Below are 17,636 nucleotides of genomic sequence, written 5' to 3' on the forward strand. Positions count from 1 at the left end.
CCTTGAACTTACTAAAGTTTTCTGATAAATAAGGAAATCTCTCAAATTTATCTTCTTCCTGTAAATTGCTAAATGTTTTACATATTTCATGCTTTATGACATGCAGCTATATCTCACAGCCAAATTTTATGCTTCCAAGCTTTATGTTCTTTTTAAATTTAAGTCAAATAAACTTCAGTGTTATTTTTTCCCAAGACCAAAAGTATAACTATTAAACATTTCTGATTTTATCAGTGTTCTCTAAATATTATAAAATCAATATTTAAAAAAAGATAGAGATCAGATCATATACTCCTCTGTACAAATCCTCCAAAGACTTACCATCTCACTCAGACTGACAGCCAAAGCCGGTATCACGGCCTACAGAGCCCTACACAATCTGATGGCTTTTTACCTCTGATTTTCCCATAGGTTTCTACTCTCCTCCCTCTCTTCATCCCTGCCATACCGATGCTCTTTGAGTGAGCCACTGAACCCTCCTGCCTTTGATACATTCATGCTTTTTCCCCAGCCTGTTTTTGCCCATGTCTCCGCATGGCCCCCAACCATCATCTCTTAGGTTTACTTAGACCCCATCTTCTAGGTGAGGCCTTCTGCAGCTACTTCATCTAGCATCATAAGCCTTACCCCCAGAACTATCTCTCTTTCCCTCTTTATTTCTTCCATGTACTTATCACCACCTCACATTCTACATATTTACCTTATTATTATTTACATAGTCTGTATCTTCCAACTAGAATATATATGTTCCACGAGGGCTGGATATTTTGTTTGATGTATTCATTTACCTATTCTGACATTTAGAAAGGTGTCCAGCACATAATAGTTGCTCAACAAATATTTGTTAATAGAATGAACATGGGAACGGTGTATGCTTCATAAGAATGAAGTGCATAGGGCAGCCCAGGTGGTTCAGTGGTTTAGCACCTGCCTTCGGCCCAGGGCCTGATTCAGGAGACCCGGGATCAAGTCCCATGTCGGGCTCCCTGCATGGAGCCTGCTTCTCCCTCTGCCTGTGTCTCTGCCTTTCTGTCTCTCTCTTTCCATGTCTCTCATGAATAACTAAATAAAATCTTAAAAAAAAAAAAGAATGAAGTGCATAATATACAAATGGCCAATAAGTATATGAAAAGATGGTCAGTGTTATCTGTCATTAGGGAAATTCAAATCAAACCCACAATGAGAGGTGCCTGGGTGGCTCAGTTGATTAAGTGTCTGCCTTTGGCTCAGGTCATGATCCTAGGGTCCTGGGATTGAGTCCTGCATCAGGCTCCCTGCTCATCAGGGAGCCTGCCTTTCCCTCTCCCTCTGCCTGCCTGTTCCCCCTGCTTGTGCTCTCTCTCTGTCAAATAAATAAATAAATAAAATATTTTTCAAAAAATAAAACCCACAATGAGATAACTACTTCACACCCACCAGGATGGCTATAATTTTTTCAAGACAATAACTGGATATAAAGAAATTGAAACCTTCATATATTGCTGGTGAGAATGTAAAATGTTTGGAAAAGTTTGGTAATACCTCAAAATGTTAGCATCACCATGTGACCCACCAATTCCTTTCCTAGGTACATGTCCATGAGAATTGAAAACATACATCCACACAAAAACCTGTACATAAATGTTCATAGTAGCATTATTCATAATAGCCAAATAGTGGAAACAACTCAAATTCCATTAATTAATGAGTGAATAAGCAAAATGTGTTATATCCATGCAAAAGAATACTGTTCAGCAGTAAAAAAGGAATGAAGTACTGATATATCCGACAATACAGTTGATCCTTGAACACATTATGCTAAGTGAAAGATCCCAGTCACATTTACATGAAATGTCCAGAATAGGCAAGTGTGTATATATACATACACATATACAGGAAGGAAATTAAAGTTTCCCTAGGACTTGGGGCGGAAGGAAGGTGAGGAGGAAGAAGGAGTGAGTTCTCATATGTAAGGGGTTTCCTTTTGAGGGGTCAAAAATATTCAAAAATTAAATTGTTGTATTGCATAACTTTGTGAATACACTAAAAACCATTGAATGTATTCTTCAAATGGGTGAATTGTATGGTATATAAATTATATTTCAGTAAAGCTGTTTTTTTAAAAAAATGAGTTGCATAATTAAAGTTGATAAATATTTAATTCACTATACTTGGTCAGCTCCTTCTGTAAATTTTCCACAGTTCCTTATATACACTGAATTAGTGGCCAACTTCCTAGTTTTTAAAAACATTCTCAGTAGCTGGTATATGATCCATTAGATCATCCTTAAACATCAAAGGGCAAGTTTTCTTTACTGAATTCAAAACATCTTGACCACACTCACCCTAAGCCTTATAGTTCTATTCTTAAATAGTGAGACTCATAGAATAATAATCAGAAGTTCCTTGCAAAGTAGATATTTGTCGATTCAAAGACTGCTCAGAACTGGATTTTTCTTCCTACTTCATTGGTTTCTGTAACACTGGGTTTTCGAAATCCAGTTAAAACCTGTGATTTGTTGCCTGAGAGAAAAAGAAAAATAGTTTAGACTGTATTGTGACACTTAAAATTGTTAATATTTATTGCACGCTTCACACTGAAGCATCTTATGTGTGTTAGATCATCTTAATCCTTACAGTCAACCTATAAGATAGGTATTATTGTCTCTATTTCATTAATGGGATACTTAAAAGACAGGAAATAACTTGGCCACGATCATATACCTACTAAGTGGTAGAGCAGAGATTCTAACCCTGGCAGCATGGTTCCAACACCTATACAGAGAAAGATCAGCAGTGGGTCACTGACTTAACCATTTTCCTATGGCAGTAATCACTCAATTCATAAATATTAATGGAGTCCGATCAAATGAAGGTACAAAAACAAACCAAAATAAAACAGGGCTCTTGTTCTGGAATTACATAATCTAATGTGGGAGACAAATATATTCTTGAGCAACAAAAATATAATGTGGTAAGCCTGTATCATAAGGTCCAAAGTCCAACCAGAGTGAAGAGGTGCATATTAATTTTGCTGGAGGATATGGGGACGGATGAGGAAAGATAGCATTAAGAGGCCATTTATTCCAAAGGAAGTACAGGATGCAAATGCAAAGTGGTATGAAAGAACATAGTGTCCTGGAATGGCCTTGGTATGTGAGAGCCCCAGTAGAGTGCTGGTAAAGTAGACGCCCGAGTGTGAGGAACCATGTGTGTTAGACTAACGTGTTTGAGTTAGTCTTTTGGCACACATGCACCAAAGTGTATGGGGTTTACATAACCCTATTTGCATTTTGAGGAGGTAACTAAGAATTCCAATTACTGGGATGCCTAGGTTGCTCAGTGGTTGAGTGTCTGCCTTTGACTCAGGTCATTATCCCTGGTTCCTGGGATCGAGTCCCACATCATACTCCCCTCAGGGAGCCTGATTCTCCCTCTGCCTGCATCTCTGCCTCTCTGTGTATGTCTTTCATGAATAAATAAAATCTTAAAAAAAAAAAAAAAGAATTCCGATCACTTTCAAAGGTACAGACAATGAAACAGGTGGCAGTTGGGAGGCCTTATAGCAATAGACATAGATTTTTTTTAAAGAAACACATTAAAATTTTGCAATTTATTTCTCTTTTTAGGTCTATGATAAGCCATTTGTGGTCCCAGGACCATGATGAGTACTATCTCAAGCAGTACTGTCCAAGAAATATAATGCAAGTCAAGTCACATATATAATTTAAAATTTAAATTAAATTAAATTAAAACTTAGGAGCTCCATTAAAACAAGTAAGACAAACACATGAAATTAATGTTTTATTTAACCCAATATATTATCATCTCAACATGAAGTTGACATAAAAATTTTAATGAAGTATTTTATTCTTTTTTCATGCCAAGACTTCAAAATCCAGTGTTGATTTTACAACTAAAAGCTTCTCAAGTGCTAAATTTGCTTGGAACTACTTGATCTGCATGTAGATTAAATAACATTTACAATCAAAAAGTAGACTCGTGTATCCAGGTTGCTCCAAACACACTTATAATGTTGCCCAATATTTAAATTAAATGTCCATTTCAAATTTAAATTGATTCAAATGAAATTTTTAAAAAATATTTACTTAATTTATTTTTTAGAGAGAGAGAGAACACAAACAGGAGGGCCAGAGGGAGAAGGAGAAAGAATCTCAAGCTGATGGAGCCTGACACTGGGCAAGATCTCATGGCCCTCAGATCACAACCTGAGCCAAAACCAAGAATCCAAGGCTTAACTGACTGTTCAAACTCAGGTGCTCCCCAAATGAAATTTTTAAATTCAATTTTTCACAATTTTTCAATCACACTAGCCATATTTCAAGTGCTCAGTACTCACATATGGTGAGTGGCTACCATTTTATACAGAGCAGATTGAAGTACTAATTCTGAATGAAGGCAGGATGACTTTCCACATACTCCTGCTTGGCTTACCATAGGTGTTCACTAAATGTGTTTGTTACTATCAGGAAGCATATGGTTAAAAAAAATAGAGAATCACTAATTCTAAATCAAATACAAATAAAACAGTGTATGAGAGGAATTCTTTTGGAAACCAAAAGGAATAATGCTCAGCACGTTATTGATTTTGCCTATTATTTAAAAGAACTTTTCTTCAGACCAATCTTTTGTTCAGCTACATAGAAAATGTAAACAATGATTAGAAAGAATTATTCTTTGTTATTAATTACCTACAAAATAGTAAAAGACAAAAAACAATTCTCACAGGCCAGGAAACACACTGTGCCTTGAATAATAGTACATGAAATATCTAACTAGCTCTCCTCCGGCAGAAGGAAAATCATTTCCCCTGCCCCGTGCTGTCAGCTGCCCTGCACTGCAGAGCTCCAGTTTTGGATTCACTGCATTCAGTGATGATGGATGGCCTGGGGCTTTCCACAGCTCTGAGAAATTTGCCAGGTGGTGAATACATTTTCCTTCCTAAGGATTATTTGAGAAAAGGCTAACCATCATCACTCTCACATCTCTCTGAATAGGGAAGGCTGGGGCATGGATCTCTGTGAGTTAATTTCCCCACCAGTCATGGCACTAGTGAAGGAGAATGTAGAGAAGACTCCTATGATAGTTAAAGGAGACAGAAGAGTGGACAAAGCCAGTGTACAACAGAGCAAATGATTATATTGGTACAGCAGGTGATTCAACAAGTGATGTGAATGCAGGAGATAGCAGGGAGCAGGGAGACTGGGGTAAATTGGAAGGTCAATGACAGCTCTGAAAGGTGCAGCTCCCTGAGTAGGTGGGGTGGCCAGTCACTGCTGCCAAATCTGTCCACAGTCTGTTTACAAGAAAGAGATGTGGGATTTCATGTAAAGTCTGATTTTTAAAAGTCAGCAAACATTCTGTGGACCAAACAGATCAAGTTACATGTCTCTAGTTTGCACCCTCTGAACATAAAGTTACAGAAGGTCAAAATAGGGTGCCTGGGTGACTCAGTCAGTTGAGTGTTGAACTCTTGATTTCAGCTCAGGTCATGATCTCAAGGTTGTGGAATTGGTCCCGTGTTGGGCTCCATGGTCAGTGGGAAGTCTGCTTTTCTCTGTCTCCCTTTACCCCTCCCCCTGCTCATGCTTTTTCTCTGAATCAATCAATCAATCTTTAAAAAAAAAAAAAAAAAAAGGTCAAAATAAAGAGCAACACCAGAAACAGAGTTAAAGTAAAAGCTAGTCAAGAATAGTTATTTTGAAGAAAGGATAATACAAACTAGATCATAGACAAAAAAGTAAAATCACTGCTGGGATAGATGCAATGTAGGTCAGCTTACATCCATATCAGGAATAAGATAGATTCAATAGAATATGTACCTGTAACAATTAAGTAAAGGGCCTCTCTTTAGAACTCTATTTGGGAGTGCCTAGGTAGCGCAGTTGGCTAAGTGTTTGACTCTTAGTTTTGGCTCAGGTCGTGATCTCAGGGTTGTGAGATCAAGCCCTACACATGGGGCTCTATGCTCTGTGCCATGCCTGCTTGAGATTCTTTCTCCCTCTCCCTGTGCCTCTCCCGTTCATGCTCTCTCTCTCTCAAATAAGTGAATAAATCTTAAAAAAAAAAAAAAAGGAACTATATTTGGATTAGATCTCCTAAAATATACTCCCACTACAAAACAACTGAAAATGATGGGTAGAATTTTTTAACACTTTTTTTAAAAGTAGGCTATATGCTTAATGTAGAGCTTGAACTCACAACACCCAAGATAAAGAGTTTCATGCTCTACTGACTGAGCCCACCAGGTGCCCCTAAAAACACCTTGTAGACTCATAGCTGAACTAGCTAGGAAAGGCAAAGTCTTAGAAGTCAAACAATTGAAGTGAAAGTTTGAGGAAGGAGAAGCACAGAGTCTGGCAGCTACCAATGATCTAAAGGTTTTAGCAGCTGTTCAGGAGATAGGCCAAGGCCCAGGACCCCGTGCAGTCTAACAGTTTTCCCCCAGAAAACACTGTCCCCTTCTTCTTTACCAATGGGCATGATCCTGGAGACCCGGGATCAAGCCCCACATCAGGCTCCCTGCATGGAGCCTGCTTCTCCCTCTGCCTGTGTCTCTGCCTCTCTCTCTGTCTCTCATGAATAAAAAATAAAATCTTAAAAAAACAAAACAAAAAACAGACTGCAAGTCCTCTTAAATCTTAAAAAAAAAAAAGAAAAAGAAAAGAAAAAGACATATCCCAGCCTCACTTGTAGCTATGTGGCCTCATTCTGGCCACTGTGATGTGAGCAGAAGTGACATGTGCAACTTCCAGATCACACTCTTAAAAGGAAAAGAGGTGTTCTCGCCACATTTTCCCTCTTCTCATGAGCTGGAATGCAAATATATTCCATTGTGTAGACAAGAACATCACTGTCCAAATAGCAAACAACACTATTAGGAGTCTGGACCTCTGAGTCTGCTGAGCAGCCAAATCACCCTGGACTGCTACTTGGACCATATGAAAGAGAAAGAAGCTATCTTGTTCAAGCCACTGCATTTTGAGGTCTCTTAATTAAGCAGTTTTGCCTATATCCAAATTAATATGAGCCATGCAAATTAAGGAGTAAGAGGAACCCCTCCCCCCTCAACACAAACACATCTGTAGAACAGGGACACCAAATGTCCATACTAGGAGCCATCCTTTTTATCTAATGGACCAGAAGACAGTGATTATTTTAGGCTTTTTTTTAGCCTCTGTCCCAATGAGTTAATTCTGCTATTGCATACCAGAAGCAGCCATAGACAATAAGTAAACAAATGGCTATGGTTGCTTTTTTTAAAATAAATGTACAAAAACAGGAAGTGAGCTTGATTTGGCCCACAGGCTATAGTTTGCCAACCCCTTGTCAACATACTACTACATAAATAATAAGAAAGTGTCTGATAAATAAAATTTGCCTGTTGTAGCCTTGGCTCTCTGAAATGAAAGAAAATTCTGCTGAGAATTCATTACTTAGAGCTGACTCTCAGAAGGGACTATGGTTTCAATTTACACTATATATGTCACCTAAATAATCCTGAGTGAGATGTTATTTTGAAGTGGACCTGGGTCAGGTGCCTAACAGAAGCAAATGCAAATCCTCTTTGGAGGAACACATCTTCAGCCTCAGATAATTCCCAAAGATAAGTTCCTATCAAGGATAAAAATTATAAAACACACAAGGAGAAAGACAAGTCATGTTGAACAAATCAACAGAAAAAAAATCAGATTCTATTGACTTTAGATATTGGACTTGTCAATGACAAATATAAAATGAGTATATTAAATGCATAAAGAAAAGAAAGTTTAAGTAAGGATAAGAGATTATCAAATGACCAGGCATAGTTTTTAAAGGACTAGTGAGAATTTCCACAAAATAAAATCAAAATGTAAAATTAAATGAATTTTCAATAAAATTACCAAAAAGGATCAACATTTTTAAAAGGTAGTCTAAAACCACAAAGACAATGAGAATAGGAAAAAAGCTAATAGCAAAGAAATTCTAGGAACTGGAGTGGAAAATGAACTGACTTAGCAGATCAAGAAGGCTAATTTTCTTTTTTTTTTCTTTTTTCTTTTTTTTTAGAGAAGAAGGGAGGGGTAAAGGGAGAGGGAAAATTGTAAGCAGGCTCCAGGCCCAGCATGGAGCCCCAGCTCAATCTCACAACCTGAGGTCATGACTGGGCCGAAATCAAGAGTTGGATGCTTGAGCCACCCAAGTGCCCTGAGAAAGCTTTTACTTATGGTGGGGAAAGCTGAGCAGGAAGCTACTGATACTTTTTTGTAAGTAGGGGTGAAGGTGGGACTAAAAACAGAATTGACTAAAAGCTTTAAGGGGTCACTTAATTTCATTAGTCACTTCCAAATGGAGAAAAGGGAGACTGCTGCTTTTGTAACAAGGCTATCTAAACAGTTGTCTCTTTAAACTGTGTAATGTGATTTTGATAAAAAATAAGGATTATTAAAATTAAAAAATAAAATTCTGTTTTCAAGAGTAAGAAATTCACTAAACTATTAAGTCAGAAGGGCATAATATTGATATACAAAAATATATTAAAATATATCTTTGAATGTTTATATGTCATCAAAAACAGGGATAACTTTCAATGATATATTTTCCATCTTATATACAAATGATTTTAATTATATTTGTATACACACAGACACAGATACATGCACCTCATACACAATTACAGTTTTAGGGAAAAAAATACAAATAAGATCACATAGGCTCAACACTACATAAGGAATCTAAAAGTGGCAGTTTTTAGAAACCTAATAGATTATTTCAAAAATATGATAAAATCATTACATCAAACAAGGGCTCAGTCTAGAAGGTCCAATTAAAAGATAGTTTATTTCAGTTTTCATAGTGGCATCTATACAGTTTGCAAGAGAAAAAAAAATAGAACTTGTCACTCGTGTTAAGAGTTGATGTCCTTCAATTAAGTTCTCATGTCCATTTAGGAGAAAAATTTTTTAGAAGAAAAATGCATTGGCCACAACATTTAACTTTTCTTCTGCCTTCTCAATATATAACAATATAGAAGGCATTATCTTTGGAAATGACACTGAGCTGGAAGTGCCATTATTTGATAATCGATTTCTAAAAGACTTCATTAGAATAGCACCTGTGATACTGGAGTTTGAGTTTTTAGAATCCTCACTTAGGACTTTAGGACTTTGAGCAAATTCCTTAGGTTCGTCTCTCATCTCTAAAGAGAAATAAATGATGATATCACCTACCTTAGTGTTACTGCAATGCTCAGAAACTCCATTACTGTCAATGCACTCTGGAAAGTGGTGTGCATGAAGTCTCCTTTCAGTTCTGCCATCCTCTAATTACAACCTGGCACCAGCCAGCTAGCTGAATCTTCTAAAGACCACTTCATACAATTACGAAGTTGTAGTGGTAAAAAAAAGACTATAAATTGTAGAAGTTAAAATGTCTTAATCTCTTTTGTCTTCTCATTGACCTCTCACTCATTCCCAGAAGTCATTAAAAAAAGACTAGTAAATTTTGGTAAAATTAAATTTTTACACAGCAAAAAGAATAACCATAAACAGGTGAAAAGGTTAGCTGCAAAACATTTGCAATATATGAGAAATAATATAAAATATTAAAAAAGTTTGAGGGATCCCTAGATGGCTCAGCGGTTTAGCGCCTGCCTTTGGCCCAGGGCGCGATCCTGGAGTGTCGGGATCGAGTCCCACGTCGGGCTCCCGGTGCATGGATCCTGCTTCTCCCTCTGCCTGTGTCTCTGCCTCTCTCTCTCTCTCTCTCTATGTCTATCATAAATAAATAAATAAATCTTTAAAAAAAAAAAAAAGAAAGTTTGAAAGCAATATGAAGAGGAGATGATGATATAATTTTCATTTTTAAAAGTAACATGGATCCAAGACTAAAGGTTTAAAATTATTAATTTTTCCAAAATTAATTATCTTGACATCTCGACAAAAAGTGATTCCATCCAAAGAGCTCTTACAAATAATTTTTTTTAAAGATGGCTAATAATACACAAAAATGTTCAAACCCCCTCATAATTAAGGAAATGTCAATAAAACTGGATACCATTTTTACCTATCCTACTAGAATTATTTCTAATATAGAAAAAAAAAAAAAAGGAAAAGGAAAAGAGACAAACAATCTAAATATTCACCCAAACACATAGGTTATCAAACACAGTGTGGACATACATGCTATGCAGCTATGAAGAAAAACAGTAGGTATTAGAATAAAAAGAGATTTAACAGAAACTTATTCTGGGAAGTATTAGTTGCCTTTATTCCTTTATGTTGCTCAAATGCAAAATTTATCTTTAAACAATGTGGTTCTTTAAATTCAAATTGCTAATACTTCATTGAAAATAAATCATAATTTGGGGCCCCAGAATTGGCTCAGTTGTTAAGTGTCCAACTCCTGGTTTCTCCTCTGGTCATCTCAGGGTCAGGAGATCCAGCCTTAAGTAGGGCTCCACGCTCGGCACGGAGTCTGCCCCAAGGTTCTTCCTCCCTTTGCTGCCTTCCCCACCACCACCACCCTGCTCTCATGCTCTCTCTCAAGTAAATAAATAAAATCTTATATTTATGCATTGCTCAAAACCACCTATTATAATTTGGGAGGTGGGCTTCCTCAAGCCAGTTAACATCTCTGTGCTCTCAACAATTTTCTTTGTACCTTTATCCTATCACTTAGTAAGAAGTTCAAATTGTATTATACTACTTACATATAGTCAGAATTAGGATCTTAGACTCTAGAAAAATAGCCTGGCCTAAAATGCTGGCCCATCTACTTACTAGTGACCATTAGAAGTTATTGAACTCTTTTGTGCCTGTTTGCTCATTTGTAAAAAGGAAATAATAATATCCATCTCAAGAGGACTGAGGAATAAGTTCATACGTGTAAAGCTCTCAAAGGTAGACCATAGCCTCCACTTAGCACTGGATGTCAGCTGGTATTATTGAGCATAGAAAATACCCTATTCATAGTAATATTCCTCTCAACTCCCAGCAGTGACTGAAATATGGCAAATAGTAACAAATGTTTGCTGAATTAAATGAAATGAATTAAAATGACTTGCTACCAAGGGATTCAGAGGGGTGAGGATGACAAAGACAAGGTCTCTGGGCAGCCTAGGTGGCTCAGCGGTTTAGTGCCACCTTCAGCCCAGGGCCGGATCCCCGAGTCCCACGTTGGGCCCCCTGCATGGAGCCTGCTTCTCCCTCTATCTGTGTGTCTGCCTCTCTCTCTCTGGGCTCTCATGAATAAATAAAATCTTTAAAAAAAATAAAAAAGGTCTCTGCAAGTTAAACTTACAGCCTACTCTTCAGCATGGCAGCCTTTGTGAACTGGGTATTTGTTGCACTTAATTGGCAGATTACATAGAGAGAAAACGTGTGTTAGATTGAGTAGGAAAAGGCAAACAACTTGGACCGTGACCAATTCTTCCAGTAATTCCTACTCCTTCCTCTATGTGCTCTTAGCACCTGAGCTTCTTGCCTATTTTCATGGTCTCCTTGGGCCAGATGAGGTTCATCGCTCTGTAAGGCAGGAAAAGGATCTAGTCTCATGCCATCTGAGCACGCAGTGCTCTCTGGGGGAACAGGAGTCAGGGAAGCCTTCTTGGAAAGGCTTTCTTGTTAAACTTACCTTCCTAGGATCCCAATAGCCCAAATTACTCCCCCTTACCATTTTCAGGATGAGCAGAGCACCCCTCATGCTGGAATGACTGGCTCCGCTCTGAGCCTCTTCATAGGGAAGCAGCGGGGAATAGTGGCTAATAGTAGCCCTGCTTTTTCCTCCTTCCACCCATGATAGGGTTATTCACCTTCAAGTCCCATAGCCCTTTGTACTTACCTTGCCTTCATCTATACTTTATTGTATACTTGGAATGTCCCTCATGTAAATCATGCAATATCATTACCTTTGGTGCCTTTGAGAGGCTAGCCATGAAAATCAGTGTGCTATTCCTGTTATCACAAATAAACCTAGCTCTATGACTTGACAGCCACACGACCTCCAGTAAACAAAGTTCAACTGCAGTTTCTTCATCTAGAAACTGGAGTTTTCTGCTTTATAGGATGATAGTGAGATTAAACATCATCAAGTATATAAAGTTGTGAGTGTGGTGCCCAGAACAGACTATACACTCAATAAATGGAGGTCCCCATAGGCAAAGGGGGCTTTGTGAAAGAGATTTAAATTAGCCCCTCCAGGGCAGCCCGGGTGGCTCAGCGGTTTAGCTCCGACTTTGGCCCAGGTTGTGGTCCTGGAGAACCGGGATCGAGTCCCGTGTCGGGCTCCCTGCGTGGAGCCTGCTTCTCCCTCTGCCTCTCTCTCTCTCTCTCTCGCTGTGTCTCTCATGAATAAATAAAATCTAAAAATTAAATAAACAAATTAGCCCCTCCAGCTCAGACTTTCAGGACACTGACCCTGGGTTACAGAGTCCTAAGGACGCATCCTCTAATAACTTGGTGGTGTAAGCCCCCAAAACTACAGTGCAGTCAGGTTTACAAACGGTGAGACTGGAACAAGGCACGGAGGGGATGCTGAAGTAAATGTGATAAATCATTCAAACCCAAATATTTCATATGTAAAAAAACCCATTACAAAAAAAAAAAAAAAAACCCATTACAGTATTTCTAAAGGGACTATTCAAATTCCCTTGTAGCCAAAAAACACTATCTGAGACTAGTAAGACATTAACTTAGGTTTACTGTACCAACACAAAAGAACAGTTAATCTGCTTCTGTAATAATGTGAATGACCTTGTACCAAGTGCAGGATAAAAATCCACTCAGAAATAAAATCAAGATGCTGTTAGGAAAAGCAATTAACCAAATATCAAATAAACACTGTAAAACCTTGCTGAAAGAATGAGACCTAATATACGCATACATCATGCTATGTATATTGTCAACTCTCCCCAGATCATAATGTATTTTACTTGTATAAACCCAATCAAAATCCCAATAAGATCTTTTAAAGGAAAATATAGGTATCAAGTTTATCTTAAAGAATAGGTGTCTTAAAATAGCCACCCTACACACACACACACACACACACACACGAGTAAAAACAGGTATCTTCCCTATCACGTACCAAAATAAAGCTCCCAGTTATACTGATTAACAGCAGTGAGGTACTGGTGTGGTGCAACACTGATGCTTAAGAAGTATCAGGAGTTCATGCCATTCAAGTGCTTTAATAGATTAATAATAGATTCTATAATTAATAGGACTACCCATCTTTATCATCCCCACTTTTCAGATGATAAAGCTTAATTAAGGTCTAGAAAAGTGGTTAATTTGCCCAAGATCACATAGGCTCAAGGCAAGGGTCTGAACCCAGCTGAGGAGTCCAAACTACCTCACAAGAAAAATATTAATGTCCACTACCTACAGAGATCAAGAAAAAAACACTACTAAATAAACTGGTATAAAAATGGACAAAGGATATCAACATACAATTACAATAACATGCAAATGGCTAACTATATATTAAAAAGCTCAACCTCACTACTACTTATTATTAGGATTGATCATATATAGGGTGACAGAGAATACTAGGAAATGGGTACTCATACACGCTGCAGAAGTGCATTACTTACACAGCAATTTTAGAAGGCAATCCAATATTAAGAAATACAATTTGTATGCCTTTTCAGCAATTCCTCTTCAAGGATCAATTCCAAAGAAACATTAAACATAAGCACAAAGAGCCAAGTACAAGGATATTCACTGCTTTTTCTGTAAAACTGAAATACTGGAAAGAATCGAATTGCCCAACCACAGAAAATATGCTATGGGATGGCACATAAAAGCAAATTTCATGGACTGACATGGAAAAACATTGGCGATCTATCATTAAAGGGGAAAAAAGGCAAATCAGAGTATACAGATTTTTAACTCATTTGTTAGAAAAAGAAGGATCTGAGAATGATAAAATGTGAGAAAGAGAAAAAAAGAAAAAATGAACATATGTACACGTATGTGGAAAACTGCATTTTTTAAAGGGGTTCAAAAGGATACACACCAAACTATGACGAGTAGATACTCAGGGAAAGAAAGTAGAATCAGGGCTTGGGAATTGAAGGGGACTTTCACATTCTACTCAATATTCTTCTATATAACTATGTTTTTGTAACCTTGAAAGGACAAAAGCAAGGGACAACTTACTATCTTGTGTTCACTCTACAAAAAGAAGCAAGATACATAAACTGGTAAAAAGAAAACACTAAAAACTGACCAAAGAGAATAAAAGACCAGTAAAAAGAAACTTACATATTAAGAACAACTATTGACACCTATAAGATTCAAAGCAACTGACACAATAAATTTTATTGTTTACATAATGATAGGCTCTGGACAGAGTGAAGACAATGGCGACAATGACAACACATTTAAACTCCTATCACAAATTGATCTGTAACAAATTTCCAGTGGTTCAACATATTAAAATGTAAAATATATAAAGAAAAAAATAAGAAATATAAATATTTAGATTTTTGCAGCACAATGCAACGTCCTTTTAAAAAAAAGTTTGCTGTAATTGGGTATTTAATTCTGACAGTAATTCAAAACACAAAACCTCGCATTTTCCTACCCTTCCCCAAAATCTGGATCTGGGGATAGCAGTATTAGAGAAGTATGCAAAAATAAAAACAACTTCAGTGCTCAGAAACAAAGCATTTTCCTTATTTTAATGCATCAAGGCGCAAAAGTTTCAATCCCAAAAAGCCAATCAGTGCTATATGCAGATAAATAAAAGATTTAACAACACTTTAATAAATCAAACCCAACTAACATTATACTAAAAATATATATGTGTGTGTGTGTGCATGTGTGTGTATATATATATATATATATGCAATACCTATTTTAGAAAAAAAGGTGCCTTGGTGAAAATGATTCTGAAAATATTCACTTGATGCACATTATGTACAAAACCTTCTATATAAAAAATTAAACTATTTTCAATGAAATTCCATGTTCATATCCCATTTAAAACTGTACTTGAAAGATAAGTAGGTCTACCTAACGGTTTCTGACTGAAATCATGGCTAAGGCAGTTCTCTTTCCAAGGGCCCTCTTTTTCACCCACTCTGTCACTAATACTAATATAGACAAATATTACACAGATGCAATCTGACATGCCTATGTGTCACTACCTGGAGTTCTGTTCACTGTTAAAATGGGATAGTTTATAGTTGCTACAAAGAATACTTTTTTTCTTAAAATATATTGTTTCTCTATTCCAAATTAAGCATTAAGCACTTACTTAAGACATTTAAGAGGCTGATAAACCACTCCATTTGGTGTCAATATCAATAGCCCTGTAAGAAAGAACTCTGTATTGGAACAGCTAGAAAAGTTTCCACTAAGGTAATAGTGCATCCTTCACCTGCATAGAATCAATTTGGCTTTATAGCTCTTTGCCTCCAGACACTAGTCTGGAGTTCAAATATGCTCTTGAAGGTTCAGCTCAATATGAGAAAACATCTCATATAGGTGTAATGAGGGTATATGGATAATAAAAGTTGTTAAAGTCTATTTGATGATTCTTACAGCACTCTTCCTTCAGAGTAGCTGCTAAAGGTTAAGGTGGAAACAAAAATGAAAAAGACCGGGGGCAATGAAGCAGAGTTGGTCAAATATTTACACCAGTAATTATTTCATTAAGTCTTTAAGCAAATAACTGCAATGACCTGATACCTCTAGCTCATCATTCTACAAGCACTGAGGATTTGAAGCTTAAAAGGTGAAAAATAGAATACCCTTAGAAAAGGGAAAAAATTCTGAGGCAAAAGTTGTAGGTCTGTAAATATATATTTTATATGAACACACAACTGTGTGTATTATTCTGTATATATTTACATATGTATTCACAAGATGCCCTGCAGTGTAGTTCAAAAGGCCTTTATCAAGGAACAAACTGATTCTAGTATAGGACTTAAAGTTTATACCATCTGTATAAGAAACAAATGTGCATATAATTCACATCATGTAAACCTTATCAACAAAAACATTGCTATGACACTAGGTTAAATAGGTTTTACTAATTAGTGATGTAATCAGAACAATTCTTACACTGACAATCAAAATAATGAAAAATACACAACTGGGTTTCAAATTCACAAGAAAAAAGATGTTTAGCATGGCAAATAAGAACAAAGTTCAGATTCCAGAGTAGGGAAAAATATCAAAACTTTATAAATCTCCTGGGATGCAATTTAATTACTGCATCGATTTTAGAAAAATAGACTCATAGAATGAACGATGCTGCTATGAATTCTCTCAACCACATCCACCCATATGTTTATCTTTTTCCTCTTTTGTTTCCAGCTGGAGGTTTCTTCAACTGAAGGAGTTGTCCTCCTGTTCCAAAACCTGCAGAGGCAGGATTGGACACCCCAAATGTCAAACCAGCTGACGCCGTGATGCCAGGATTGCTGAAGTTAAACCCAGATGTACTTGAGCTGCCAAAGCCTTATGTTTAGGGAAGAAAATATTCATATCAGAAATTAAATCACAAAAACAAATATAAAAAATGGGGAAGAGAGGTAAATTTCTAGCTAAAAGAATATATAATTTATAAAAATAGCAAATATCTTAGAACCCTAAATTTGTAACATGGAATTTTACAGGAAAATAATTTAGCAAACAACTAAGAGGCACCTTTAAAGACAGAAGTTTAGTGATCCAGGCCCAAAGAGCCTGAGCACAAATATCTGAACTCTACAGAAAAATTCAAGTTGCCAGATACTTTCCTGTTAATTAAATATGTCACGGTGCCTTCCTCCTTCAGCCCCTCTAAAACATATTAACAGTTAGAAGAGAGACTTCACAACCTTTGGACCCATTCCTATAATCCTAAATCCTCTAAGAAGGCCTTAACCCACAATTTTCAGGTCAATGAACACATGAAAGAGTAGTACCAATTGTTCTGATTTTGTAAGAACCCCTGCATCACTAAGATCAAGTACTATCACTGCCTACTTCCTCATACCAGTGAATGCTCTTATCTTACTCTTTTGGAACTGTTGATTTTAAATACCACTTAATATTAAATGGAATTTCCTTAAAACTCCCTCAATTTAAACATAATTTTAAATGTATTATATGTCATTATTTTAGACATGCTATTTATCTCTAAGCACTGCATGTTAAAAAAAAAAGCCATTATTTATACATATAGAGAAAAATGGAGAAGAAATTTAGAATTTTCTACTAGAACAAAAGATTACATATCTATTCCAAATGAACAAAGAATCCAATCAATCATCATCTCTAATACTGGCATTCTTAAAAACCAAAGGAACTGATAACTAAAGAACATCTCTTTGGGAGAGAAATTATTTTCCTAAATAAAAAACGGTAAAGGCTGGGTTAAAACCTTTATGATGGGTTCATTTTTGTAATAATGAAGAGACTTGTTTAACCATGACACTAGTCTGGGTTTAAAAGAATCTCTACTTAAATGATAACTTATTATATCAAACTAATAAGTCTTGTTAGAAATATTTCACAAATCTGACTTTTTAGTTTATAAGAGAGAGAAAACTGTATGATTTGTTAGGCTTGCATGCTTCATTCAGGGGATAGAAACTGAATCAGGGATTGTTTTTGGATACTGGAAATAACAATACTTATATTTTTAAATTAAATAATTTG

General features: G+C 36.6%; 1 protein-coding gene across 3 annotated transcripts in view; it reads right to left on the reverse strand.

Annotated features, from left to right (window-relative positions):
* Positions 1 to 2,119: 2,119 nt before the first annotated feature.
* NUP58 (nucleoporin 58) overlaps positions 2,120 to 17,636 on the reverse strand; it is a 52,706-nt gene continuing 37,189 nt past the window's right edge. For 2 of the 3 annotated variants that reach the window (XM_025462686.3, XM_025462684.3), the window contains one exon: positions 14,278 to 16,451. In XM_025462686.3, the coding sequence (XP_025318471.1) occupies positions 16,282 to 16,451 (170 nt within the window). In that variant the 3' untranslated portion in view covers positions 14,278 to 16,281. Of the gene's footprint in view, positions 2,503 to 14,277; positions 16,452 to 17,636 lie in introns of those variants that run through there. The other variant, XM_025462687.3, reaches the window with a different exon arrangement.

This window comes from Canis lupus, chromosome 25 (genome assembly GCF_003254725.2).
Source record: "Canis lupus dingo isolate Sandy chromosome 25, ASM325472v2, whole genome shotgun sequence".
NCBI lineage: Eukaryota > Metazoa > Chordata > Mammalia > Carnivora > Canidae > Canis > Canis lupus.